Genomic DNA, 27,624 nt, shown 5'->3' with positions numbered 1-27,624 from the left:
AGCTCTTTTCCAAAGTGCGGATTTGGAAGAGGGAAGCAGCAAACACGTGGATTGGTAGGGAGGTGATGAGTTGGAGACACAGTGAGTCAATACAGAGGCATCATGCTGGAAACAGGAAGTGGTGAGCGGGAAGTAAGGTGAAATATTTGTTGAGTTTGGAGTTAGTAGATTAACAGTTAGGATGCTATTAAGAGTTAGCAAGATGATTTTTGGGACAGGTAATACCATTGATCCATAAGAACATAAGACATAGAAGCAGAATTGGGCCATTGGGCCCATTGAGTCTGCTCTGCCATTCAATCATGGCTGATATTTTTCTCATCCCCATTCTCCTGCCTTTTCCCCATAACCCCTGATCCGCTTATTAATCAAGAACATATCTGTCTCTGTCTTAAAGACACTCAATGATCTGGCCTCCGTCCTTCTGTGGCAAAGAGTTCTACAGATCCAGTTATTCTGCTGCAGCTGATTTTGTAGGATTCTTAATGAAAGTTTGATACCAAACACATTCGACACATTATAAACAGAAAGGCATTTGTATGAAGTTTGTGAAACCTATGGTTCTTAACCAGATCTCCAAATAATAATGCCAAAGTTCTCACAATGGTATTTCACCACTTTAAACTGTGCGACTTCCAAATGTCAAAGGACATCTTCCCAGTTCACCTTTGTGAGAGACAGTTTATATTTAAAAGTGGTGTTATTTCACAATTCATAGATATTTAACTGAAACCATAATAAGCAAAAACAGAAAATGCTGGAAAATCTCAGCAGGTCTGACAGCATCTGTGGAGAATGAATATAGCCAATGTTTCGAATCTGGTTGACCCTTCATCAGAGCTCTAGCGAAAGGTCATCCAGTCACGAAACATTGGCTACATTCTGTCCTTGCAGATGCTGTCAAACCTGCTGAGATTTTCCAGCATTTTTTGTTTTTATTCCAGATTCCAGCATCCACAGTATTTTGCTTTTTTGAAACTGTAATAAATGCCACTAGTTCCCAAAAGCTGTGTTTGTGCAGTCACTCACTTTCCTGGGATTCCATTCTCTCTTCACCACCACGCTCTTGCCCCCGGTTCTCAGATCTAGTTTCCCCTTCATAATTCACTTAGTTTACAGGGACACTGTGGACTGGAGTTTGGTGGAGTCAGGAAGAGTCTACAGACCTTTAAAAAATGGCAGTCCGTTGACCTTGGACGATATATTATGGTTTTGGGATAAGCAAGGTAGAAAATTCTGCCCAGTGAGTTCAAATGCATTCATAGTAAATTTGAAACTGAGTTTAGTAAATCTTGTAGTTTGCGGATTTGCCCATTCTTGCTTCATCTTCCATACCCGAGGTTACACTTTCCCAAAAATATATATTTTTTTGTTTCCATTGTCAGTGCACTTTGCACATTGCCTTGATATTAGTGCAGATCGCAAAACTCATTCTGTGTCTAAATGAAAAAAAGTGATAAGCAATGTTGCTTGATAGCACTGTCATTTATACCTTCTGTAGGTGACTGAGAATAGATTGGTGGGGTTGTCATCGGCTGGATTGGATTTTGTCCTGCTTTTTGTTGACAGGAAGGCTTCCACTTTGTTTGCCCAGTTTTGTAGATGTCCTGAAGCAACTTGTCTAGAGTCAGGGTTTGGAGAATTGCAGTTGCGATGTTTCTGGGGCCCATAGATGTTGTGGAATACTGTGTGCTTAGCTGTTTCTTGTAATCAAGTGGAATGAATAGAATAGGCTGAAGCCTGGCATCTTTTATCCACTAGGCTTCATCCTTGGTGTTGTAGTCTTTAATATCGAACTACTCAATTCCCTTCCTACTCAGCAAAACCTTGTATCCAGTTCTTGTGAAGTGACAGTTTCAATTCCTCGCTTGCTTGCACGCTTGCTGCACGAGTGCTCTCTTAGGTATGTGAACCTGTCTTTGTTACTAACAATAAGTGAGCCGAACTACCTTAAACAGTATTCCTTCCATTGTAACTCCTTTGCTGAAATGCAGTTGAGATATCTGGATTGTTTCAGAGGCGTATAGCTTAGTGGTAGAACATTTGACTGCAGATCAAGAAGTCTTTTTCCTGATCCAAAAGCCCCCTTCCTTGTTTATGGGTGGCACAGTGGTTAGCATTGCGGCCTCACAGCGTCAGAGACCCAAGTTCAATTCCCGGCTTGGGTTGCTGTCTGTGTGGAGCCTGCACGTTCTCCCTGTGTCTGTGTGGGTTTCCTCCAGGTGCTCTGGTTTCCTTCTACATCCCAAAGATGTGCGGGTTAGGTGGATTATCCATGCTAAATTGCCCCTTAGTATCAGTGGACTAGCTAGGGTAAATGCATGTGGTTACTGGGCTGGGGCCTGGGTGGATTGTGGTCGGTGCAGACTTGATGGGCCGAATGGCCTCCTTCTTCAGTATAGGATTCTATGATTCCATGAGGAAAAGTTACCTGAACCACATAAAATTAGCCAGGAATGTGTTCCAGAGGCAAAATAAATCTCAGGATTAAGTTGGTTGTGATAAACTTCATTACTCCTTTAATTTAGGCAACTGTGTTGCTCTTTACACCACAGACTCGATCTGTAAGGAAGACTCTTCGGTTATTTTATAAGTTGATACATTTGTCCAGTGAGTCATCAGCTAACTAATATCGTATTAATTTCATACAGGAGGTGAATTTCATTATTTTTATTCGATTGATGAGTAGCCTGGTTTTGCATTCTGCAATTACTATGTTGGAAGTCAGTTGACGATGAATAATTCTCTTTGTATATTACAGAATTTCTGGAGCTGCTGCAACAGTCTGCTCAGAAATCTGCTGCAAGAGGCTGCTGGTATGGAAGGAGTCCGTCTTTGTGATGCCACTCATTGTAAGGATCCCCAGGGTTTTGTTTGGTGGCTGGTTACTCACCTTGCAATGCTTTATGTGTTCGATCGGAATGGAATTACACAGGAGAAGGTATAGATTCTTGATATGCAAATTTGGTGTACTTATTTTTAGATTTGATTAAGTCTTTTCCTTGAACTGTTGTAACTACCTCTGCTAAAGTGGTCAGCTAAGTGAAGGTCAACACAGAATATTCTTATTCTGGCTGCTTTGGATATAAAATAATGAGGCTCTGTTTTGGAGGGAAGCTACAGTGTTCTTGATCTTGGCAAATCTCATTTACTGCAAAGAGTTGTTGTGGAGAGTTGAATATTGAAAGTAGATTCGTTATGGAACAAGGAGAGGAAGGGGCAAGAGCAGAATTGCAGGAAACAGGGCAGAAGGCAAGGGCCAACTATTGGACATCTCCTCCTGTCTTCCCTGAACCTTGACCCCACAACTAGAGATCAAATTATCATTTTCCAGACTGTCATTGACCTACTTTCCCCTGGGGATCTACCTACCACCGCTTCCAAACTCAACCTCCTAATCTTGTCCAACTCGCTTCTGGCAGCTTTCCAGAATCCAGAATGACAGAACTGCCCTGATAGGACCATTCATCTTATTTCTTCCTGAATGAAGTATTTTAGTTTTCTCTTGTTCGGTCTCTTCCCAACTGCATTTAGCCATGCTCCTGATGCCGTTTGTCCACTTCGACCCTTTCCTGCTTCCTGACCCTAATTGTATGCATCAAATTTACTTCCAATTTTCACTCCTCCTTCATCTTCACATGTCATACCTCAGACTTTTGTTTTCCTCTTCTTAACTCCAGTGTCTCCATTTCTGGGGATAGGTTGCCAATCAATGATTACTATAACCTTCTGACTCCCATAGCTACCTTGATTGCAATTCCTCCCACCCTGCTTCCAGTAAGGACTCTATTCTATTCTTACAATTCCTCAGTCTTTATTGCATCTGACAAAACATCATTCCTCACCAAGCCTTTTAATGTGTCTCTGCTTTCTCCTCAACCCCTCCACAATGATTAGCCAATCCGTTGCCCGTCGTTAACCCATTTCATGCACTCCTACTGTCACCTCCCCTTGTCTTCACCTTCTACTTCACCAGGCTCAACATTCAAGAAAGCATCCTTCACTGCTCCCCCGCAGCAATGCCAAACACATCTTCCCCACCCTTTCGTAATGCAGAGGCAGGGGGCGATTTCCTCTGCAACCCCCTGTCCATCACCTTAACCTGGCCACTTTCCCACAGTACCTACCATGCTAGCGCACCTCTCCTGTCACCTCCTCATTATTCAGGACCCCAAACACTCCTTCCAGGAGAACCAGTGATTTACTTTATTCTTTCAGTTTATTCTGTATTTGTTGCTGACAACGTGCTCTGCCCCACACTGGGTAGATTAATGGCAGACAATGTGATCATTCTAAGGAACATAAAAGTGTGATCCTGAGTGTGTGATCTCAAGTGTGACCCTGAGTTTCAGGCCATTTTAATTCACTGGCCCGTTTCCATTTTGACTTTGCTGATCTTGACCCTATACCATTGCAGCTCAATGGAAGCTCAAGAAACAGCACCATATCTTTTAATTTGGGACCTGCCAGCCTTTCAGACGCAATGTTGAGTTGAAAACCTTGGACCACAATCACTGCTTTTTTTTGGTGCAGGTCATGATTCTGCTGTTGCTATTTACTGTCCCTTGAGACACCCTGTTGCACTGCCATCCCCTTTTGCATTTCACCATCATCTCTTTGCCATTTAATTGCCAGTACTGCCTTCCCACCCTATCACATGCCTTCCCTTTCCTTCCTTCCCAAAATCTTTCTCTGCATCTGTGCATGCTTCAATCCAGGTACATCTCCACCTTTTTTCCAGTTTTGATGTTTTTCTCTTCACAGATGTTGCCTGACTTCTGAGTATTTCCAGCATTTACTGTTTCTTTAAAAAAAATGCTAAAACAGAATCAGGTTATGTTATATGCATATTATGTTTCAGTTATGTAAAACATTGTGTTATCGGACAACAAATTTTCTGAAATTGGGTACACAATATGGAAGCAGACTAAAGCTGCACTCAGAACCTCCCCACTAAAGATCACAAGGGAACAGACCCAGACAAGCAGGCAAAAGACATGTTTTAAAAATGCAATCGAGGGCTAGCACACAAAGGGAAGCGGACAGGATGGCACCTACAGAAACTAAATTAAAAGCACACCCCCATCTAATCAAATCAGCACCTCTAATCTAATCAAGTAAACCTCTATGGAGACACTTAAAGATTGACATAACTAAGGAAGCCTCCCTGGCCTCACAGACTTCCTAAAATCAGCCAAACACCCATTGTTCAAACCCCAGAGATTCTAGACCATTGATAAACCCATCAGACAGAAACGATTAACACACACTTAAAAACATCATTACGATACTTGAAAACATCGAAACAGAATGGTCAGAATCACAAAACATTAACATCTGAATCATACAATGTATCAAAGTTCGAGTATAACTGTAGCCCATTGCGGCGGGCCTTTAGAGTGCTTTCGGGACAGGTCTGTTTGTATGTTCTGACTGCATCTCCGTCGACGTTAAAATAAAGCTGTACCGCTGTTGAACCTGACTCTGAGTCCATAGTGGTTGTGTCCGCCCACTCGCACTAACACATTGGTTAGGCCACATTCGGAATACTGTGTCCAATTCTGGTCACCACATGACCAGAAGGTCATGGAGGCTTTGGAGGGAGTACAGAAAAGGTTTACCAGAGTGTTGCCTGGTATGGAGGGTATTAGCTATGAGGAGAGATTGAATAAACTGGGACTGTTATCCCTGGAAGTATGGAGGCTGAGGAGTGACCTGATAGAAGTTTATGAAATTATGAGGGGCATAGATAAGGTGAACAGTTGGAAGCTTTCTCCCAGGGCAGAAATGACAACTACAAGTGGCACAAATTCAAGATAAGGGGGGAAAGGTTCAGTAGAGATGTACTGGGGAAACTTTTTACAGAGATGGTGGTGGGGGCCTGGGATGCACTGCCAGGTGAGGTGGTTGAGGCAGACATGTTTGTGACATTTAAGACATACCTGGATAGACACATGAACAGACATGGAATAGGGGGATATAAGCGGTTGGTTTAGATAGGACAGCATAATCGGCGCAAGCTTGGTGGGCCGAAAGGCCTGTTCCTGTGCTGCACTGTTCTATATTGTTACTATATCGGTGGTTATGGAGGCTGTTAGGAGAAAGTACAATATTTTTCATTGATGAAAGACAACTGTAAACTCTAATTAATTCTTTCAAGGAATGTGAGCATTGCTGCCTAGGCCAGTAAATGTCTCTGATCCTTAAATGCCCTTGAGAAAGTGGTAGTGAGCTGCTTTCTTGAACTGCCACGGTCCTTGTGTTATAAACACAGCTGTTTGAGAGGCATTTTCAGGAATTTAACCCTGCTCCAGTGAAGAAATGGCGATATAGTTGCAAATCAGGATGATGTTTGTCTTGGAGGGAACTTGGAAGTGGTGGTGTTCTAATGTATCTACTGCCTTTGTCCTTCCAGCTGTTTTTCAGCGTGAGATACTATTGGTGATTTAGAATAAGACTAATTTTATGTTGTATCTGTATTTTTGTTCCTCATTTGTTTTTCTGGGAGGAATATTGCATCTCAAGCAGTGAAACCCTGTGACTGTCACCATGGTCCCCTTCACTTTTCCTACAGTCCACTTGTAAAGCAAATTAGTAGTTTTGTGAAGTCTTTGTTTACTGATGGGAGTATTTTCGGTTTATAGGCAGAACAGATTATTAGTTTTCCGTTGCCTGTTCAGCGGCATTCAAGCACTTCCTCAAATGCAAATTTACTTCTACCCAGGCCCTCATACAATTGCATGTAATATTCATGCCTGTGGTATAAATTTTTGTATCTGACAGACCTTTACAGGAGATCCTTGTGTTTTGATTGAAACTTGTTGTGTAGTGGCACATGTTACTCTGAGATTCTGTCACAATATTGAAAATGTCGGTAACATCACATTTATGCAATACAGCAGATTCAGATCAAATTTTGCTAATGTGTGCAAATGCCTTGTGGTGCATAAGAAGTATTTTATCCATTTGTTCCTGTCAAATGAACATAACAAAGAGAACATATGATGGTATTGTATTCCCAAGAGAGTAAGGTGTATTCCATGGTTGAAAGTAGATTTGTTCAAATGATGAATTTCCCAATCTCCAGTATAGTACCTGAGTTGAAGACGGACATTTCCTCAAGAGGGAATCCCACCCTGCCCCCTTCCACACCAAATAAAATGAACAGTTGAGGAAATCCTGGATATCTGGAAGGGTTTGGTTGGAATGTATCAGTGTTGAGTTGGCAAGCGCATAAACTGAAGTCTGCAAAAAATTGAGACAATTAATCTAAAAAAAACAAGTATAAGACCATAACATTTAGAAGCAGAGTTAGGCCATTCGGCCATCAAGTCTGTTCCACCATTCAATCATGGCTGATAAGTTTCTTATTCTCCTGCTTTTTCCCCGTAACCTTTGATCCCCTTACCAATATAGACCCTATCTATCTCTGTCTTAAGTATACTCAATGACCTGGCCTCCACAGCCTTCTTGGTAATGAACTCTATAGATTCAGCACCCTTTGGCTGAAGAAATTCCTCCTCATCTCGGTTCTAAAGAAACATCTCTTTATCCTGAGGCTGTGTCCTCGGATTCTGTTCTCCTATTAATGGAAACATCTTCTCCACGTCCATTCTATCCAGGCCTTTCAGCATTCTGTAAGTTTCAATGCAATCCCACCTCATCTTTCTAAACTTCATTGAGTACAGATCATTAGTCTGTAATTAGCCCAGCTTTGTAAAAATAACCTTTACTGCACCAATATAAATTTGTTCATTTTCCACATCAAGCTTTATAATCTGGCAAATGCGTACCATATTAGGATTGAGATTCACCAAGGAATGTTGGATCCTCACAACTAGTGAGGAGAGAAGAGATATTTGCATCATGGGTTCAGAGTTGAAAAGAAGTTGTCCTCTGCCCATTGTACTGCCTGGTTAGTATTCTAATAAAGGCCTCAATTTCACATTTCCAGAATCTGCTAATGCATTTTAATGTATTTGTGCAACACAGAAACAGATCGAAAGCAATTGGAGTTTTACAGAAGAACTTTTAAAACTGTCCTCAAATAATCAGGTATGTAAGTACAGTTACATGGACTATTTATTTTGTAAAGTCTAAACATCTTTCAAACAGCTCTAGAGAACAATCATACTGTGTTCAAAATGTTAACTTTGTTTCTCTCTCCATAGAGAGTGCCAGACCTGCTGAGTTTTTGCAGCACTTCTGGTTTTTATTTCAGATCTACAACAGCATTCTGCTCATATTGCTGTCAGTGATATTGGTTATGAGTAAATGTTAGCCAAGACACAGACAAAGCTCCCTGCCTTTTTTCAATATATATTTAGGGTTCATTCAGCCATTTTCTTCTAAATGTTTTTGACAATTCTCGTTAGTGAGCCCTTATAACTTGTGTGAAAGGAGTGCAGCGAGGGTGTACCAGGCTGATTCCTGGGATGGCAGGTCTATCATATGAGGAGAGACTAAGACAGTTAGGATTATATTCACTGGAGTTTAGAAATCTTATAGAAATTCATAAAATTCTAACGGGATTAGACAGGATAGATTTAGAAAGAATGTTCCCAGTGGTGGGGGAATCCAGAACTAGGGGTCACAGTTTGATGATAAGGGGCAAACTTTTTAGAACTGAGATGAGGAGAAATTTCTTCACCCAGAGGATGGTGAATGTGTGGAATTCACTGCCACAGAAAGTAGTTGAATCCAAAATGTCTGATTTCAAGAAGAAATTAGATATAGCTTTTGGGGCTAAAGGGATCAAGGGATATGGGGCAAAGAGGAAATCATGATATTGAATTTGATGATCAGCCATGATCAAAATGAATGGAGGCTTGAAGGGCCGAATGGCCGACTTCTGCTTCTAATTTCTATGTGGCCTAGGGAATTTTCATTGCTGCCAATATCTAGGTGAAATATGGTTGAATGTTAAGGATAATGAAAAGCAATAAATTTATACATTATTTCATGTTGCATTAGGTCTTCCTGGTATTTGACAAGTTATAAAATACAACTAACATTATTGGGCTTTAAATAACAAATGAAAATTAAAAGCATAAATAAATAAGTGAACAGAAGAAACATGGGATAGATTTTTAACCCTTTAAACACCTTCTTCAAGTGTAGCCCTTCGAATCTTTGGTATGTCCAGCTTCCCAATTTATTCAGGCCCTCCTGTGCTTTTCGAGTCCAATGCATACATGAGGAATTCCTTCCAGAATTTCATCAATGCCACTTCTGCAAAATTTGAAATGAAGTTTATCATATCTGATTGAGGTTAATATCTATATTTTCTAAAATTCAGTAACATAAGATCTCAACATCATCCTTCCTTCTGTCAATGTTTTCAGTGAAGAATGAATACTTACCAAGTACCATTCAGGGAATCTGTAAATAAAAATAAGCTCTGAAAAAATGCTACAGAGCTATCCTCCATCTCAAAACATCTTGAGTAGTCCTGGTGAAATATTATTTGTGACCATTGTAATGAAGCACAAAATCTCATGTACTTCCAATAAAAATAATGTCTGTGATTATTGTTTGATCCTATCTCTTGACTCTAATATTTTAGACTGGCGTCTTGGAAGAACATTTACGGATGCATGTTCAATGTTGCCTAACATTGTGTGACCTCTGGGATATTAATCCGAATGCTGTTTCTATACTCTGGGAATATTACAGCAAACATCTGGTGAGTACAAAATTTGCACAACTGTTAGTAGTTCTGAAACCTTACTGGTGAAAAGATAAAATAATTGCAACAAATCAAGTAGTTGGAATGATAAAATTGCACTCATTTCAATTTCTTTGTATTATTCTAATTGATCTCCTGTGGAATTTCACGCAGTGTCAAGACTAAGTGTAATTTTCAATTAGGATTGATCAGGGTGCTGGGACTGAATTCAATTGCCATTTTAAAGTCATGCATTCTCTGCATAGTTTTAGATAGCATTTCAATTTTACATTATTACAATAGATCTCCCATGGTGTGTCTCATAATGAGTTAGAAGATATACTGAGCAGGCCCAACGCCTGCTAGTATCATTCCTTTAAAAAATACAGTGAAAGTGAGTGTAACCCTTGGCAATCAGCTCAAATTGCCACATTGTAGGTGCTTGCCATGTTACAAACTGGCCTTGTTGGACTATCAGCATGTGCTCTCTGGAGCTTATTGAGACTGTGTGGATCCATGGATTGTTTCGTTATCTAAAGAATTTCATTGGAGCTGAATATTCTGCAAATATCAGTGACCATCCCCGTTTTGACCCAATGAAAGAGTGAAGGACATTTGGTGATGCAACTGCAGATGGTTGTGTTTCGGACACTACCCTGAGGAACTCCTGTAATCATGTCTTAAGTCTGAGATAACTTGCCTCCAAGAACATCAGCAATCTTCCCCTCTATTTGGTTGTAACTTCTTTATTCATTCATGGGGCATGGGCATCACTGATTGGCCAGCATTTATTGCCCATCGCTAGTTCCCTTGTTCAGAGGGCAGTTGAGAGTCAACTGCATTGCTGCAGTTCTGGGGTCACATGTAGGCCAGACCAGGTAAGGATGACCAATTTCCTTCCCTAAAGAACATTAGTGAACGAGATAGATCTTTTTGACAATCGACAATGATTTCATGGTCATCAGTAGATTCTTAATTCCAAATATTTTTATTGAATTCGAGGGTAGAGATAGGCCACTCTGCCTGTGATCAGTGGGGGAGAAGGGGAGATCCGCTGCCACTCTGTCTGTGATCAGTGGGGGCAAAGGGGGAGGGGCTCGCGATCAGTCAGGCTCACAGGGGTGTGGGAGGATAAGAGGGTCAGTAAGGTTGTTGGGTGGGACAATGCCTGTGGGCTCTAAAAGTCGGATCTGAAACATTCTCGGTTTCAAGTTCGCCCAGCACTTGGAATAAATATAGTAAAATAGGGCCCAATATGTTAACCAGCTGAGGTCAGGATTTTGGCCTAGTCAAGGGGAGATGAGCTCCTAATGATTGTATATCTGCATTCTTTAAATAACTTGGGGACATTGGAGAATGTATTTATCCACTTGACTGATCCCCATACCCTCGGTTCCATTCAAACAAAGAGAGACGGTACTAGATGAGAACAATAGGAAGCAAATTTAATTTATTTATTAGTGTCAACAAAGATTGACAAAGAAGTTGACAAAGAAGGGTAGGAGAAACTATGAAGCTGGGCTAGCGCTTAATATAAAAAAGGATAGCAAGAGTTTTTATAAATATATAAAAAGGAAGAGGCTGGCTAGGGTGAACGTTGGACCCTTAGAGGATGAGTGGGGGGACTTAGTGGTAGGGGATGGGGAAATGGCTGAGGTCTTGAATAACTTTTTTGCTTCGGTCTTCACGGAGGAGGACGTGAATAATTTGCTGGGTGTTAGCAATGGAAAGGTGGTAGGACTGGAGGGTCTCAATGACGTTATTGTTACTAGAGAGGCGGTGCTCGACAGACTGGAGGGACTGATTGTGGACAAGTCCCCAGGACCGGATGGAATGCATCCGAGGGTTCTGAAAGAAATGGCGGAGGTGATAGTGGATGCCTTGGTGGTTATTTTCCAAACGTCGCTGGATTCCGGGGAAGTGCCGGAAGATTGGAAAGCGGCTAATGTTACGCCGTTGTTTAAGAAGGGTGCCAGGCAAAAGGCGGGGAATTATAGGCCGGTTAGTTTAACGTCTGTTGTAGGTAAAATGTTAGAATCCGTCATCAAGGAGGAAATAGCGAGGCATCTTGAGGGGAATTGCTTGATAGAGCAGACGCAGCACGGTTTCGTTAAGGGGAAGTCGTGTCTGACAAATTTATTGGAGTTCTATGAGGATGTGTCTAGGGCGGTGGATAGAGGAGAGCCGGTGGATGTGGTCTTTCTTGATTTTCAGAAGGCGTTTGACAAGGTACCTCACAAGAGGTTATTGCAGAAGGTAAGGGGGCATGGAGTTGGGGGTAGGGTGTTAGCGTGGATAGAGGACTGGTTGTCAAATAGGAGGCAGAGAGTGGGGGTTAATGGGTGCTATTCGGATTGGCGGTTGGTGATTAGTGGAGTGCCCCAGGGGTCGGTGCTGGAGCCTCAGCTATTTACCATTTATATAGATGATCTGGAGGAGGGAACTGAGAGCATGGTGTCGAAATTTGCTGATGACACCAAGATTGGTGGAACGGCAAATTGCACGGAGGGTGTGGAGAGTCTGCAGAAGGATCTAGATAGGCTGGGCGAATGGGCCAGGAAATGGCAAATGGAATTTAATGTTGGCAAGTGCGAGGTGGTCCACTTTGGTAGGAATAATGGTAGGAAGGACTATTACTTACGTGGTGAAAAACTGCAGCAGGCGACGGTGCAGAGGGACCTCGGGGTCCTTGTGCATGAGTCGCAAAAACCCAGCTTGCAGGTGCAGCAGGTGGTCAGGAAGGCGAATGGGATGCTGGCCTTCATAGCGAGGGGGATTGAATATAAAAGTAGGGAGGTCTTGCTGCGGCTGTATAGGGCATTGGTGAAGCCGCAGCTGGAGTACTATGTGCAGTTTTGGTCGCCGTACTTACGCAAGGATATTTTGGCCTTGGAAGGAGTGCAGAGGAGGTTTACTAGGCTGATGCCGGAGTTGAGGGGGTTGAGCTATGAGGAGAGGCTGAATAAACTAGGCTTGTACTCGTTAGAGTTTAGAAGAATGCGGGGAGATCTCATTGAGACGTATAAGATGATGAATGGGATGGAGAGGATAGAGGTGGAGAGACTCTTCCCGTTCAGAAAGGACAGTAGGACTAGGGGGCACGGCCTCAAGATAAAGGGGGGGTGGTTTAGAACGGAGTTGAGGAGGAACTTCTTCACTCAAAGGGTGGTGAATCTCTGGAATTCCCTGCCCGTTGAGGTGGTGGAGGCTGCCTCGCTAAATATTTTTAAGACGCGGGTTGATGGGTTTTTGATAAGCGAGGGGATTAAGGGTTATGGGGAGAGGGCGGGAATGTGGAACTGAGCCACGACAGATCAGCCATGATCTTATTGAATGGCGGGGCAGGCTCGAAGGGCTGGAAGGCCTACTCCTGCTCCTATTTCTTATGTTCTTATGTCACAAGTAGGCTTACATTAACATTGCAATGAAGTTATTGTGAAAATCCCTTAGTCGCCTAAACACCATCATCTGTTCAGGTGCACTGAGGGAGAATTTAGCATGGCCAATGCATCTAATCAGCACATCTTTTGGACTGTGGGAGGAAATCGGAGCACTCGGGGGAAACCCACGCAGACACAGGGAAAATGTGCAGATTCCACTCAGACAGTGACCCGCTGGGAATCGAACCCAGGCCCCTGGCACTGAGATGCAGTAATACTAACCACTGTGCCACCATGCTGCCAGTAGAAAGAGAGACTGTGAAGCTTAAATTGCATGAAACAAAGTTGCAACAGGTTAGAATGTCTCTGTAGGTGAAATAGAAAATATTTTTTGAGGAGTGCATTTATTTACATACACCAAGACTCCTATACTTGGATTGTCTGGTCTTTATTTGCTCTTGCTGAGCTAGTATTTTACCACTGTGACAGGTTGATTTCCACTGACACCGTTGTTACAGTTTTTCAATTAGAATCAGCCATATAAACCAACATCTAGTCTCTGAAGGCATCACCAATACTGCAGATCAATGTTGACCAATCCTCAATGGCTTTCTCATTCTTTCAATGTATTTTCAGTGGGAATAATGCAACCACTGCAATGAGAGAATTGTAGATTTTACTTATGAGATATTTCTGCTTTATCAACTTGATTAACGATCTGGCAAATTTTGCATGGTTTCATGTAACCGATGACACTTTGGAGGCGTGGTCTCAGTTTTTTAATTTGGTTAAGTTATTCTTTGTTTCAATGTGTATTTTTTTTAAATGCAGGATAAGTTTGAATATACAGCTTTGAAATGGTTTGTCTGTTGTGTGTTAAGAGATCAGGTTGTTGATTTAATAAGTTTTTTAATTTGTGGGTTGCATTTGGATGTCCTGAGTATGGCTGACTGAAATTCACTCTCTTGTCTGTTGTCACAGAATAGCGCCTTCAATATTCCCTGGCTTGGTTTGAAAGGGCTGGCCAGTGTGAGCAAATCTCCTTTGTCTATGCTTGAGATTACAAAGACCTGTTGCTGTGGTGAACAAAGCCCTAATTTGTACCAGTCTCAGAACAGCTTTCAGTTCTTCCTCCGAATTCTGGCCCTGCAGATTACGAAAGGAAAGGACACAAATGGGATGCACCCGTGGAAACAGCTGAAAGGAAGGTAGTAAAATACGCTGTATTTTTCCCAACACACTCCAACCCACAAACCGTGTTCTGTTAACACTGTCACAAAGACTGCCCCACTCTTTTTGGTTATTGGCAGAGGGGTCTTAAGACAGGTGTTAACCTGTTAACGTATCAAAGAGGCCAAACACCTAAAAACAAAGGCCCGACTCTACTTTGGAAATGTTTAAGACATTGAGCGCTGAAACTGGACCTCATTGCATCCAGTTTGCATTCTGCACCTCATTTCTGTTAAGCAATTAAGACTTCTGTTAAGAGATTAGTTTGAGGCTGTTCAACTTCATTTCCATGAAACCTTTAAATCGAGTAAAGAGTGAAAAACTGGCACAAATGTCAATACGCTGCATTAGTTTATTTTGGTAAATCCGCGTGAAACACTTAGCAAATACAAACTTTAAAGTTAATTTATCGGATAAAATTAGGTGAATTTCTTTTTCTTTATTCTTTTATGGGATGTGGGTGATGTTGGCTGGGCCAGCATTTATTGCCCATCCCTAATTGTCCCTGACCCGAGTGGCTTGCTAAGCCATTTTAAAGAACAGTTAAGATGCAGCCACATTACTGTGGGTTTGGAGTCACACGTAAGCGAGACAGGATAAAGATGGCAGATTTCCTCCCCTGAAGGGCAGTAGTGAACCAGGTGGGTTTTTATAACAATCAATCTTAATTGTCATGGTCACCATCACTGAGACTAATTTTCAAATCCAGATATATTAATTGAATTTAAATTCCACCAACTGCCATGTTGGCTTTAAACTCATGTACCCAGAGCATTAGACCGAGCCCCTGGATAAGCACTCAAGTGATATTACCAATATGCCACCATCTCTCTGATAAAGCGAATTAATATTAATTTCTAAACAGCTAATTTAGTATTGAGTCCCACTATGCCTGAGAGTTCACTTCTTTTTGATACTTGGAGTAGGATAGCTTGATCTTGGGTTCAGACATAGCTCGGCACAACATCGAGGGCTGAAGGGCCTGTACTGTGCTGTACTGTTCTATGTCCTATATTATTTATCAAACAAAATCCCATGCCTTATAATTCTCAAGATACTGCAATGAAAAGTGAGAAACCCAGATACTCGAGCATTGAAGTGAAAGTCATGCTTTTCTGAATGAAAATAGTTACATTTGTTAAAACTTATCATTAATTTGTTTTCCCATGGAATAACATCAGATCTTTGACAGAACAGTTTTTCGGCAAACCTTTCTTAACTCTTAAATTTGTAAATTTGTGATTTTGTTAAGTCATGTGGTGGAACCTGGAGTAATAGCACCTCCGTAAGGTCATCCCACCTCTTCCACCGTACTGAAAACATTCCAGATGTGCTTCTTAGAATATTTTGCCTGTTTCCATTTCTGCTAAATGAAACTAAGCAACCTCATTAATTTTCTAGGATTTATTCCAAGTTCCATCAGCGAAAAATGCAGGAACTTACCGAATTGGGACTTCAGAACTTCTTCAGCCTTTTTCTAGTCCTTGCAGCAGTGGCCGAGATAGAGGACGTTGTCAGCCGGGTATCAGATCTCCTGGACTTTTTAAAACCTAGCCATCTCTCTATAGCCCAGCAGTCATTGATTTGGAAAGGCTACTTTGCTTTTCTTCTGATGTACGAAGAGAAGAATGTTGATATTAGTGTTCTTGCTACAAAACTGTCAACGAACTTCCAGAATGTAACTAAAGAGTTCTACCTGAAAACTACAGACCACGCCCGAAAATTGACCCTCTGGCCGTTGCTGTCAACATATATTGAAGCTGTTCAGGAGGTATTCGAAACAAGCCCCTATCTGCACCTTTCAGAAGAAAAACTGTTGAATGAAGGGTTTAGTTTGCTCTATCGTGCCTGTAGGGAATCTGAATTGAACACAGCACTGTCATTTTTGCAGGTTGTGTTGGCTCGTTTAAGGTGAGTGGACATTCATTTTAATTTATATCTTATGACGAGGGTTTTCCTCAACTTTGCTCTGCATTTTTCTTTTAGGTTTTCAATGATATTTCTAAAGATACAAATGAATGAAGTTATCACTGAAGTATTGTTGCTGAGCATCGCATAAACAAACTTGGTGGGCTTTTTTAAACCTTCAGCCTGGAGATTTTACTGGGTTGTTGGATAATTTAATACTGCATGGTGAATAGGCAATGGTTAAAGCTTGCATTCAGTTCTGAGTCAGGAGATAATTTGCCTCCAAAGAACAGATCGATATAACTTTTGAGAATCTTTGTGGGAACAGTTTTTAACCTAGATAGTTGATGTATGCTTGATAGATTTTATCTCAGTGAGAAGCCAGAACTATGTTGCACTGATGTCAAACTTGTATTGTGAATGCATAGGGCAACCCTGAGGGGTGGGCAAGTAATCTAACAGAGTCTGTGTGTTGTCTGCGTCTGATCATTTATCAATTCATATTGTACATTGTGCAGTGGCTATCATTCTGATTACCATTTTGGGATAATCCCCAAATTGACAGGAAGGAGATGGAGTGCCATTCCACATTTTGCTGTTAGCCCACTCCTTTGTTGTCTCTTTAGAACACAGTCATATCCGAAGTGTTTGAAGTTTAATTAAGTTTTTACATTTTGACAGAACTGACATCAGCTGTGACTGAGGTTTTCCTTTGTCAATGAATGTCCTGATGTTGAGTTATTTTACATGGTACCAGCAACCCTCCAGTTTCAGCCAGTGGACCTTCATTCGTGGTGGTCTAGGAAGTGAGAGCTCATGTGCTACTTCTTATCAGAATACAGTCAAGCGCAAACATCCTTTTCAATAGAAGTCATTGGTTCGCGATTAAGTGTGGAAACACAGATATATTATTTTCCCCATCTGTATTTGGGGTGATTCCAGGGCTTATTCTTTGACTGGCAGGATGAGATCAACACATAACATGTGAGAATCTTCCAATGTGTTCTGTTTGCCAGCTCACTACTTAGTGGACTTAATCAGTGAGTCAATGTGTAAATCAGGACAGCTGTAACAGGTTTAAGTCTCTGGATAATGCAAGTTTGGCAGCACAGGGATAGATACTTGATTGAAACATGTAAGATCCTGAGAAGTCTTGACAGGGCGGATGTGGAGAGGATGTTTCCTCTTGTGGGAGAATTTAGAACTAGGCATCACTGCTAAAAAACAAGGGGTCACCCATTTAAAACAGAGATGTGGCAAAATTATTTGACTGAGGGTCATGAGTCTTTGGGACTCTCTTCCTGAAAAGGCAGTCGAAGCAGAGTCTTTGAGTATTTTAAGAAGTGGGTCGATTTTTGGTGAGCAAAAGGGTGATAAGTTATTGGGGGTTGGCCAGAGTGCAAATTTGAGGTTACAGTCAGATCAGCCTTGATCTGATTAAACAGTGGAACAGGCTTGAGAAACTGAATGGCCTTCTGCTCCTTGTTCATTTGTTCAGATGTTCACAGGACACTCTTGTCTGCTGCTTGGCAATAATGGCATGGAACTAAAACATGAATGGTGAGAAATCATCAGTTAACCAGAGTTGTAGGGAATATGAATTTATTGAGTAGAACAGTAACAAATCATATTTACATAGAGTCTTTAACATAGTAAAAAGACACTTCTTGGGGACATTTTCAGACAAAATTTGACACAGCCATACAAGTAGATATTGGGACAAGTGACCAATAGCTTGGCCACAGAGGTAGTTATTAATGAGGTTATTAAAGAAGGGAATAAATGGGGAGAGGTTGAGAGAGGGAGTTCTAGAGCTTAAGACTTGAACACTGAAAGAATGCTGCCTATGGTGGAACAGCAAATACTGAGGATGTGCAAGGGGCCAAAAATAAAAGAATATAGCGATCTTAATGGGTTGTAAGGCTGAAGACCAGAAGTCATAGATGCAAAAGTAGGCCATTTGGCCATCAAGTCTGCTCTACCATTCAGTGAGATTGACTGATCTGGTATGATAATGTTGAACTCCACTTTCCCATTACCCTTGATTCTCTTACGGATTAAAAATCTGTTTATCTCAGCCTTGAGCATACTTAATGACCCAGCCTCTTCAGCGCTCTGCGGTAAAGAGTTCCAGCGATTCACTGGCCTCTGAGAGAAGATATTCTGCTTCATCACTGCCTTAAATGGGTGACCCCTTACTCTGAGATTATGGCCTCTAGTCCTGACTCTCCCACAAAGGGAAACAACCTCGCAGCATCTACCCTGTCAAGCCCCCTGAAAAACCTATATGTCTCAATAAGATCGCCTCTCATTCTTCTAAACTACAGTGAGTACAGGCCCAACCTACTCACTCTCTCCTGATAAGAAAATTCCTTTATACAGGGGATTAACCTAGTGAACCTTCTCTGTACTGCCTCTGATACCGGTATATCCCCCCTTAGTTAAGAAAACTAAAACTCTTCACAATGTTTCAGATATGGTCCAACTGATGCCTTATATATTTTTGGCAAGACTTGCCTATTTTTATGCTCCATTCACTTTGAAACAAAAACCAACGTCCCATTTTTCTTCCCTGCTGAATCTGCATGCTTGATTTTTGTGATTTATGCACAAGGATCCCCAAATCCTTCTGTGCTGCAGCTTTCTGCAGTCTTTCTCTATTTAAATAATATTCAGCTTCTTAACTCTTCCTACCAAAGTGCAGAACTTCACATTTTCCTACATTATATTCCATCTGCCAAATTTTTGTCCAGTCACTTAACCTGCCTATAACCTTCTTAGACTCTTCGATGGCGATCTTACCAGCTCATCATGCCAGTCGATCGGTGTGGCAAGCAGGTAAGATTGGGTGAAAGACGAGAAACCAGACTCATGCCCAGTTTCTCATCTCTCACAATGTTACCAGCCCAATTGTGTCAGTGAAATCAGCACAATCTGCATTAGATGTTCATTAGCTTATTTTAATAAAATTAGTGATTCCTGCATGCAGTTGTGCTGACAGGTAGCGTTTGTATCCTCTAAGTGCCAGGTAATAATCACTTTGAACAAGAAAAGATCCAAACACCTCAACCCGACTTTCAGCAATATCAATGTTCTTGAGTCCCTTCCACCTGCATCTTTGCAGTCTCCTGTGACTTAACCAATCATAGTAACAATGCAGGTGCATGCGCAGGACAAGGGTTTTTGATAATTTTTTCTTTACTTCTTCATGGGATCTGGGTGTTGCTGGCTGGACCAGCATTTGTTGTCCATCCCTAATTACCCCTTGAAATGAGTGGCTCATCAGGCCATTTCAGAGGGCAGGTGAGAGTCAACCACGTTGTTGTAGACCAGACCAGGTAAGGACAGCAGGTTTTCTTCTGTAAAGGACATTAGTGAGCCCGATGGGTTTTTACGAGAATCAACAGTGGTTCCATGGGGTGGCACGGTGGCACTGTGGTTAATACTGCTGCCTCACAGTGCCAGGGAGCTGGATTCAGTTCCCTGCTTGGGTCACTTTTGTGTGGAGTCTGCACATTCTTCCTGTGTCTGTGTGGTTTTCTTCCAGGTGCTCCAGTTTCTTCTGACTGTCCAGAGATGTGCAGGTTAGGTGACTTGGCCATGCTAAATTCTCCCTCAGTGTACTAGAACAGGCACAGGAGTGTGGTGACCAGGAGGATTTTTACAGTACCTTAATTGCAGTGTGAATGTAAGCCCACTTGTGACTAATAAATAAACTTTACTTACTTTGCTTTCCATGGTCATCATTAATCCCAAATTTGTTTTATTGAATTCAAGTTTCACCATCTGCCATGGTGGGCTTTGAACCCAGGTCCCTAGAGCAATACCCTGAGTCTTTGGATTATAAGTCCAATGACAATGCCATTCCTCCTCCTCCTCCACCACCACCGCCACCACTGTTTGAAAGAATGACTCACTGCTTGACCTTTCAAAGTCTCACCAAGAGTGGAGCCACATTGGAGCCAGTTTGCATGGAGCAGAGTCCGACACATAGCAGTGAGATAAAATATTTTCTGGTGGGGGTTGACGAATATTGGCCAGCATTCTGGTAGCTTTCTCCTACTTTTCGAACAGTGCAATGGATCTTTAATGTCTACTTGAGCTAGCAGAGGAGGACTTTGTAATAACTTCTTATCCAGAATATGACGTGTTTCTTAAAGAGCTTAATGTTCTCTCAATCTGGAGAGGGGCTTGATCCCATGACCTACCAACTTGGATGAAAGTACTACCTTTTTTTAAAGCGTAACAATCCCAGTTTAATTGCAATGTCTGAATGTATGACAGCATCTTTTCTTTGAGAATATACTTACCAATGATGGCATAATGAGGAGTGGGGCTGCAGTGAGATGTGAAGCCATTAGCAAAGTATTTGTTGTATAAAAAGATACCCTGTAATAATAGATTGGCACATTGAATTAAATTGAAATAGTCAGCCAAAGATTGAATGCAATTCATGCAGCTTGTCTACAACATACCTTCATATTTGAGGCTGAAGTATTTTGGATTTTATTGTGATAGTGTGATTGATAAAATTAAACCTGTAAGATTCAATAGTTGATGTCAGGCTTTTACTGAAGGATGTATTATAACCAAGAGGCTTATTGTCAGTGTTGGATATGTTATAATTAACATTCATTTTGTGAGGGAAGCTTTGTTAAAATGAGGAGCTGAAAGGAGATAGAATGGTCAAACTATGTGTAAATAAGCATGAAATGAAGAAAAATGACCAAACAAAGGAGAGATTCTTATATTTTCAAAGCTATAATCCTCATGTTGTGTACTACTGAATGCTATGATGTGTGTTGTTTATTATTCAAAATTGCTTTCTGAATTATTTTACACAGTTGAAGTTTGTCCTTTTTTTTGGGTTATAGAATTGGTCAGATTTGCTGTAAAACCAAAAACTGATATTATTTGAAATTTCAGGTGCCTTGCCAACAAGCTCTGTTTAAAATGAGGAATCATGAAAGGGGAAAGACTATATTGCAGGACCCATCACAAATTAAATGGAAAAGATGAGCGAATGTTAAACAAAGTCAAAAATGTTTGGACGGACTTAACTTCTACTCATGACATGTCCAGTAATATTTATGTGTTTAATAGTTATGACAGTCATAAAAGATTTTTGCCTTCTCTATTTTTGTGACAGAAAACTTGCCCGTGGTACAAAATCTTTCAAACTGTTGAGAGTTTCCACTTTTCCATTGTACGTAATTGTTTGAAGACTGTTAAATCACTCAGCAACTTGTAATAGAGGAGATGCAGCTTGTGCCACAGTCATAGCATGTCTTAAACATTGACAGCAAAAAGGCCATTCCAAAAGTATCAGTTACTCAGTGGGAACTTAGCCTGGTTTGAAAATATATTATTCTGTTATACGTGATGAGGAATTAAAATAATAAGTAAAACTTGCTGCTCAATCAGTTGGCGTCATCTTCCAGAAGAGATGCTTTGCATTACCACAATGCTCTGCTAAATTAAATTCCTGTTGTCTAATTATAGCTTTCTCTGATACTCCAGAGGCATTTTGGAGCTCCGACAGTTCTTTGCGCAAATAGCTTTTTAAAGTGTCTGAATTTATGCCCATCGTGATTGTGATTGTTTAATGTGTTGAATACTGTTGTAGTCAAATTTTTGTCCTGTCGATGAACCAGGAAAATGTTTATCTGCCCAGTCCATGAAGTATTTCTTAACGGCTCAGATATGCTTTGTTGAATTATTTGTCGCTGATGAAAGTATATGATATCGTGCTTAAGCTGGTGTTTAGATATAATGTAGATAACGTAGAGGTTTTTTTGGGATAAATAAATTTCTTCTGAAAATTTCCTGAAGAAATTGTGACATTTTAAAATTAAAAAAAATGGAATTTGAAGTGATTATGAAGTGGAGAGATCCTTTAGTTGAACTCCATTCTTGATCCCAGGAGACCACTTATATGTAAACCTGTGTGCTAAGCGAAATGTATGTGAATAAAACTGTTGTGTAATTATTTTTGCAGAGCTGAAATTCATGCTATGAAGGCAAACAAAAAAAAGGGGGACTGGATCAGTTTCTGTCTGAAACTGCTTACAAAATTACTCTACCTGTCAGCTGCTGATGGAGGCAGTTGTATACCTTTGTAGAAAGTACATATGTGGAGTTCAGGAAAGGGCCATAGGTGTGTGTTACAGTCTAAGGTATCACAAACTGAAAAGCAGAAGGACTGAGGGTTGAAAGCAAAGCAAAGTTGAGGTTGTAATTCGACTTGTTGTCTACATTGTTACTTTATATTTTATCTTTTTGTAAATCCTTCTCTTCCTCAATTGACAAACAAAATAAAAGCAAAACCTACTGCAAGAGTTGACCCTACATGCTCCCCTACGAAGAACAATACAGCACAGGAACAGGTCCTTCGGCCCACCAAGTCTGTACTAACATGGATGCCTCTCTAATCTAATATTTTCTTGCCTCTACGTGGCCCATTTCCCTCTATTCCCTACCTATTTATGCATCTATCCGGATGCCTCTTGAACACTGTTATAGAATCTGCTTCCACCACCTGCTCTGGCAGCGGGTTCCAGGCAATAACAACCCTCTGTGTGAAGAACCTGCCCCTTAATCTCTTTTAAACTTTCCCCCTCTCACTTTCAATCTATGCCCCCGAATAATTGACCCTTCAGCCGTAGGAAAAAGACTCTGACTATCCACTCTATCCAAACCTGTCATAATCTTGTAAACCTTTATCAGGTACCCCCTTATCCTCCAAAGCTGCAATGAAAACAATCCAAGTTTGTTCAACTTTCTTCATAGTCCATATCCTCCAAACCAGGCGACATCCTGATAAATCTCTTCCGCACCCTTTCCAATGCATCAACATCCTTCCAATAGTGTGGTGATCAAAATTGTACACAATACTCCAAATGTGGCCTAACCAAAGTCTTGTACAACTGCAACATGATTTTCCAATTCCTATACTCAATGCTGCCACTGATGAAGGCCAGCATGCCATATGCTTTCTTGACCACCTTGTCCACCTGAGTTGCCACCTTCAGGAACTGTGGACCTGCATGCTTAGATCTGTCTGTATGCTAATATTTCTAAGGGCTCTACCATTTACTGTATACTTTCCTTCTGCAATAGACCTTACAAATTGCATCACCTCACATTTGTCCAGATTAAATTCCATCTGCCATCTTTTGGCCTAGGTCTCCAGCTGATTTATTTCCTGCTGTATTCTCTGACAATCTTCCTCAAATCCGCTACTGCCCCAATTTTTGTATCATCTGCAAATTTACTAATCAGACCACCTACACTTTCCTCCAAATCATTTATATATATATATGACAAACAGCAGAGGCCCCAGCACTGATCCTTGTGGAACACCGCTTGTCACAGACCTCCAGTTAGAAAAATATCCTTCCACTATGACACTCTACTTCCTATGCACAAGCCAGTTTCATATCCACCTTACCAGCTCACCTCAGATCCCATATGACTTCACCCCCTGTATCATCCTGCCATGAGGAACCTTATTGAAGGCTTTACTAAAGTTCATGTCTACAACATTTACTGCCCCATCCTGGTCAATTTTTCTTGTCACTTCCTTAAAGGACTCAATCAGGTTTGTGAGACATGACCTCCCCTTCACAAAACCATGATGTCTATCGCTAATAAGCCTATTCTCTTCCAGATGTGAGTACATCCTGTCCCTAGGAATCTTCTCCAATAATTTCCCCACTCTGATCTAAGGCTCACAGGTCTGTAATTTCCTAGATTGTCTCTTCTGCCCTTCTTAAACAAAGAAACAATGTTAATTACTCTCCAATCCTCTGATACCTCACCCATGGCTAAAGAGGACGAAATGATTTTGGCCAACGCCTAGCAATTTCTTCCCTCGCCTCTCTCAGTCTTCTGGGATAGACCCTATCTGGCCCTCGGGACTTGTCCACCTTAATGTTTTTCAAAACTTCCAATACCTCCTCCCTTTTTATCTCAACATGTCCCAGAATAACATCATTCTCCTTTCTACACTCACCATCCACCACATCCTTCTCCTTTGTAAATACTGGTGCAAAGTACTCATTAAGGACCTCACCCACCTCATCTGGCTCCACACACAAATTCCTTCCACTGTCTTTGAGTGTACCCACCCTTTCTTTAGCTACCCTGTTTGTTCCTCTTTATGTACACATAAAAAGCCTTGAGATTGTCCTTAATCCTGTCTGCCAAGGACATTTTATGGCCCCTTTTTGCCCTTCTAAGTCCCTGTTTATGCTGTTTCAAGCTATCTTTGTATTACTCAAGAGCCTTATCCATTTTCAATTTTCTGAAATTTATGTATGCCTCCTTGTCCTTTTTCACTAAGCTCACAATCTCTCCTGTCATCCAGGATTCCTGAATCTTGCCATCTTTATCCTTCATTTTTACAGGGATGTACCTGTCCTGAATTGTTAACAACTGACTTTTAAAAGACTCCCACATATAGGATGCGGATTTACCCTCAAACAGCTGCCACCACCCCCCGCCCCCCCATCCCCCCATCCTACATTCCCTAGTTCTTGCCTAATATTGTCGTAGTTGGCCTTCCCCCAGTTTAGTACTTTCACAGTGGGACCACTTCTGTCCTTTTCTACAAGCATCCTGAAACTTAGAAAATTGTGAACACTGTTCCAAAAATGGTCCCCCACTGAGACATCAATCACCTGTCTGGGCTCATTTCCCTGAACCAGGTCTAAGAATGCCCCATCCCGAGTTGGACTATCTACATGTTGCCTCAAGAAGCACTCTTGGACACACTGAACAAACCCTGCCCCATCCAAGCTCCTGGCACTAAAGGAATTCCAGTCCATCTTGGGGAAGTTAAAATCGCCCATCACAACAACCCTGTTGTTTTTACATCTTCTCATAATCTGCTGACATATCAGTTCCTCCACTTCACGCTTGCTGTTGATTGCACTGCACCTGTTCCTGAGTTCTACTGCACTGCCTAATCCTACCAAGTTGTCCTCCTGTGACAGTCTCCCTAATCAGCAAAGCAACACCCCCACTTCTTTTGTCACCCTCTCTATTTTGCCTGAAGCATCTAAATCCTGGAATGCTAAGCTGCCAGTCCTGCTCTTCTTTCATTCAAGTTTCCACAATTGCCACAACATCATAGTTCCATGTAATAATCCAAGCTTTAAGTTCATTCACCTTACCCTATCATGCGCCTTGTGTTAAAGCAAACGCACCTCTGACCATTTGTCCTATCATGTTTTGTATACTCTCCCTGTGTTTTATTTCTCTCAGCCTTACTGGACGCATTCACTGAGTTCTCCACTGCCTCTGTACTCTGTACTGTGGCCCTTTTTTGATTTTTGTCTATGGTTTATCTGCCTTCCACTTTTCCCCTTACTGCCTTTTGTTTCTGTCCCCACTTTACTTCCCTCTGACTACCTGCCTTTGTTCCCATTCCCCTGCCACATTAATTTAAACATTCCAGCTGGGACAGTTCTGCTCAGGTGTAAACCATCCGATTTGTACTAGTCCCACCACCCTCTGATGTCCCAGGAATTTGAATCCCTCCTTGCACCATTCCTCAAGCCACATGTTGACCTTAGCTATCCTGACATTCCTATTCTGATTAGGACATGAAACTGGTCGGACTTTTGAGGTCCTACTTTTTAGTTTAACTCCTGACTCCCTAAATTCAGCTGTAGGACCTCATCCTGTTTTGTACCTATGTGGTTGGTGCCTACATGCACCATGACAGCTGGCTGTTCACCCTCCCCCTCCAGAATGCCCTGCAGCCACTCTGAGACATCCGTGACCCTTGCCCCAGGGAGACAACATACCATCCTGGAGTTTTGTTTGCATCCACAGCCTGTTGATTCCCCATGCAATTGAATCCCCTATCACTATAACCCTGGCACACTCTTTCGTGCCCTTCTGTGCAGCAGAGCCAGCCATGGTGCCACGAAACCTTCTCCTCCAACGGTATCCAAAATGGTATATCTGTTTTGGAAGAAGGTGACCCCAGGGGACCCTGCACTGCCTTCCTCCTCTTCCTCTGTCTGGTGGTCACCCATTCCCTATCTCCCTCAGTAATTTGTACCTGCAGTGTGACCAACTCATGGAACGTGCTATCCATGACGTGGACAGCATCGTAGATGCTCCAGAGTGAATCCATCCGCAGGTCCAGATCCGTCAGGTGATCTCACAGGGGCTGCAGTTGGACACACTTCTTGCACGTGAAGGAGCCAGGGACACCAGAAGGGTCCCTGAATTCCCACGTTGCACAAGAGGAGCATGACACAGGTCTGGGATCTCTTGCCATGACTTAACCCTTTAGTTAACTTACAACAACAACAACAACAACTACAATGCCAAGATAAAAAAGGAAAGGATAACACTTACCTTTCACTTACATGCTGACTGTGACGTCACCTCTCACTTGCCCTTGAGTCTCCCTCGCAGGTTTGCCTCTTCACTGCCGAAGATGAGCACCTCTTTCTCCTCAACACCGAATTCCCATTTAGCTCCAAATTCCTGATACCCTCACTCTGGCTGAAGCTCACGTTGGGCTGCAGCTGTCTCCCATTGGCGTGTACAAGCTACAATAGTGCATGGAGGGGCAGAATGCCACTTTCATGCTCTTCCTAGGGGGCAAACACTTCCTGTTTGAGACCCTTGATGTTTATCATCAGCTATGGAGATATGTTACCGATTGACTTGCGTGGTCTATTACTTTGTAATCCTTATCTATGATTTGCCAGTTACCGTGATCACACAAGGAATAAAGCAGTCGTTGGAGTAATGATGAGTTGTGTGTGCTCGATGATTCATAACCTGCTTCTTGGTATGTTTTGAGTTAGCTGACCTTAGCCAGGACAGCAATTGGGGAGGTCCAGTTAATTTGCTGTATTGTGATGACTGCGTAGTGCAGATGGCTGTGGAACTCAGCAGGAGGTGATGTTTTTAGAAAATGAAATGAGAAGGTTAGGGATTACCTGAAGTCATGGCATTAGATGATGGAACCATATTTTTAAAACACTTTGCCACACTCAGTGTGATCAAACACCCTAGCCGAGGGAGCCGTCCAAACACATAGGTTTGGCCTAAAGAAAATATCTGGAGGAACCTTTGAAGCCAAAGTCTCTCAATTCCTCCTTAGCTATTGTATCACTCATAGAAACCAGGAACAGGATTAGGCCATTCAGACCTTTGAGCCTGCTCGGCCATTCATTATCGTGACTGATCATCATCAGGTGGTTAATGCAGTTTTGTTCCTTTTTGACTTTGGAGCAGATTGGTACTATGTTGCACAAGGCATCTTGCCAAATCATTCCAGATGATCCCTTCTCTGTCTTCTGGGATCTAATTGGCAGAGTCAGCCATATCTAACGTTTTTGTAATCCCAATCGAGGGATACACAGTGATGGTTGTGTCCCTTTCATTTGCATTTTTTAAAAACATTTTCCC

The 27,624-nt window shown here is 41.8% G+C and overlaps 1 protein-coding gene across 1 annotated transcript in view; it reads left to right on the top strand.

Moving 5' to 3' along the window:
- The window catches only part of mms22l (MMS22-like, DNA repair protein), a 130,673-nt gene that overhangs the window by 37,461 nt on the left and 65,588 nt on the right, over positions 1–27,624 (top strand). The window contains exons 10-14 of the mRNA XM_080193342.1: positions 2,762–2,941; positions 7,993–8,055; positions 9,566–9,685; positions 14,029–14,255; positions 15,679–16,188. Of these exons, the coding sequence (XP_080049468.1) occupies positions 2,762–2,941; positions 7,993–8,055; positions 9,566–9,685; positions 14,029–14,255; positions 15,679–16,188 (1,100 nt within the window). The remainder of the gene's footprint in view (positions 1–2,761; positions 2,942–7,992; positions 8,056–9,565; positions 9,686–14,028; positions 14,256–15,678; positions 16,189–27,624) is intronic.

This window comes from Carcharhinus amblyrhynchos, chromosome 7 (assembly GCF_965287045.1).
Source record: "Carcharhinus amblyrhynchos chromosome 7, sCarAmb.v2.hapA, whole genome shotgun sequence".
In the NCBI taxonomy this organism is placed as follows: Eukaryota; Metazoa; Chordata; class Chondrichthyes; order Carcharhiniformes; family Carcharhinidae; genus Carcharhinus; species Carcharhinus amblyrhynchos.
This window is presented reverse-complemented; position numbering and strand designations above follow the sequence as displayed.